Below are 1,878 nucleotides of genomic sequence, written 5' to 3'. Positions count from 1 at the left end.
AAAAAAAAAAAAAAAAAGTTCCATTTTTTTTAAGGGGAATAAACCTATTTGTGATTGACCTGCTCACATTCGCACAAACTTGTGTCTTCTTATTTACCATGCAAGAACACAGCAGTTTTTACTCAGCTAAATAATTGGATTTCACATCTCTCAGTTCTGGGAACCAGTAACCCCGGGCAGAAAGAGTGTCTAAGTACAGTATGAATTTGTAAAATCAATTTCGTTTTGCAGAGCACAGAATTCTGAATCATTGATTTTTGCATTAGGCTGCTATGTGTGTATGCAAAATTGAAAGCATTAACAAAGCCATTACATGGCATATGGAGTGTTTTCGTTTTCCACTCGCTTCCAGGTGCTTTGGCTTTTAAACTACTCATCACAAAACACACAGAGCGCATCAGTATTAGAGCTGCAGACAGGAAAGAGTTGACAGCAGTGGACTGTGACATAGCAGGAGCTTTAACTGCAAAGCAAGACATGATGAACAGTTATAGGACATACTGGGAGTCGAGATAAGAAGCCTCCTACATGCTATTTTCTCGTGTTACAAGAATATGGAAGTACAAGAAGTTGAATAAAAAAAGAGCCTCCTCTTAAAAATGTTTTATAACATCACTGTTTTTGTGAACAACTCTGAGAAAACAAGCTGGAATGAATACGTACTTGAGAAATCAATGGCAAAACCGGACTTGGTGATGTAGAAATCAGTCTCAAACTGAATGGTGACAATGTTGAGAGTGGAGTGGATTCCTTCAGGCAGCAGTGAGCCGCTGACCTCCTTCAAAGACATTTCATTCTCAGGAGGCCCATCCCAGACCTTCAGGATGTCGTGGGACGCCTCTGTGTCGAACGCAAGGAACTGAAGACTGAAAGAGGGGAATACAAACGATTGTTTACTTGGTTTGGTTTTTTTTTTTTTTTTTTTTTTTAATGATGCTCAGATGAAACAAAAGAGGAACTAAAATAGAAAAAGAAAACAGACGTACTTTGCGAAAAGGATAGATTAAATAAAAAGTAATTGCTGCTCTTTCAGCCATTTATTTAGATGTAATTTGTTCGATTAAAAATAACCTTATTTTGAAAAATTCAATAAGCGCTGAATAAAGTAAGATGAAAACACAACATCAGGGAAATAGACCAAAAAAATAATTCTATACCCTAAAAATCAAGCACAATTCTACATAAATTATATAGTTTTAGCTTAATTATAGCTAATGATGATTATGATCTATAGCTTCTTCTGTGTTTTTTTTTCATATTTTGTGTGTGAGTTCTGTCTGCTCTTTGGATTCCTTTCTTTTTTTTGTACCCTGTTTACCTTGAAGTCTTGGTAACATGTCATCACACTGTCATTTTTGCTGTACCTGTTCCTGGTACCTTATTTACTCACCAGCAGCCCCTCACTCCATTATCCTTTCAGTATTTTCTCCAGCCTTTCTACCATTCTCTGCAGCATCTTTGTCTGTTTGTCACTATCCCTTTTTTTGACTATCTGACACTGCAACACTTTTAGGTTTTTCTCCTCATTCAGTAGCCCCTCTCCCTGTGTAGTTCTGTGCTGTGCCCATTTTTTTTTTTAACATGGAATGTGACACAAATGGGTGATGCTTTACAATGACAAAAGCTTTCAACCTAAAGGGAAAAAATACTTTCTTGTCCCAGGAACATTCCCCTGGGTGCTATCACTCTCCATCTTCCGATTTTTGTTAATGGAGCTGCTGCTGGCTCTTTTTTTTTGTGCAGTGACATCTTTTTTTAGAGGAGGGTTCATCATGTTTAAAGTTTCAGATGCACTTCCCCGTTCCTCAACATACCACTTTTAAGACCTCAGTAAACTGATCCTGTGTTTATAACTTACGGAGCCCCTAAAGGGACATC

General features: G+C 37.5%; 1 protein-coding gene across 5 annotated transcripts in view; it reads right to left on the bottom strand.

The window, feature by feature from the left end:
• LOC112143303 (CUB and sushi domain-containing protein 3) overlaps window positions 1-1,878 on the bottom strand; it is a gene marked incomplete at its 5' end in the record, with an annotated part of 317,263 nt that overhangs the window by 180,370 nt on the left and 135,015 nt on the right. For all 5 annotated transcript variants that reach the window (XM_024267159.2, XM_024267162.2, XM_024267160.2 and 2 more), the window contains 1 exon segment: window positions 664-866. In XM_024267159.2, the coding sequence (XP_024122927.1) occupies window positions 664-866 (203 nt within the window).

This window comes from Oryzias melastigma, linkage group LG16, assembly GCF_002922805.2.
Source record: "Oryzias melastigma strain HK-1 linkage group LG16, ASM292280v2, whole genome shotgun sequence".
NCBI classification, from domain to species: domain Eukaryota; kingdom Metazoa; phylum Chordata; class Actinopteri; order Beloniformes; family Adrianichthyidae; genus Oryzias; species Oryzias melastigma.
This window is presented reverse-complemented; position numbering and strand designations above follow the sequence as displayed.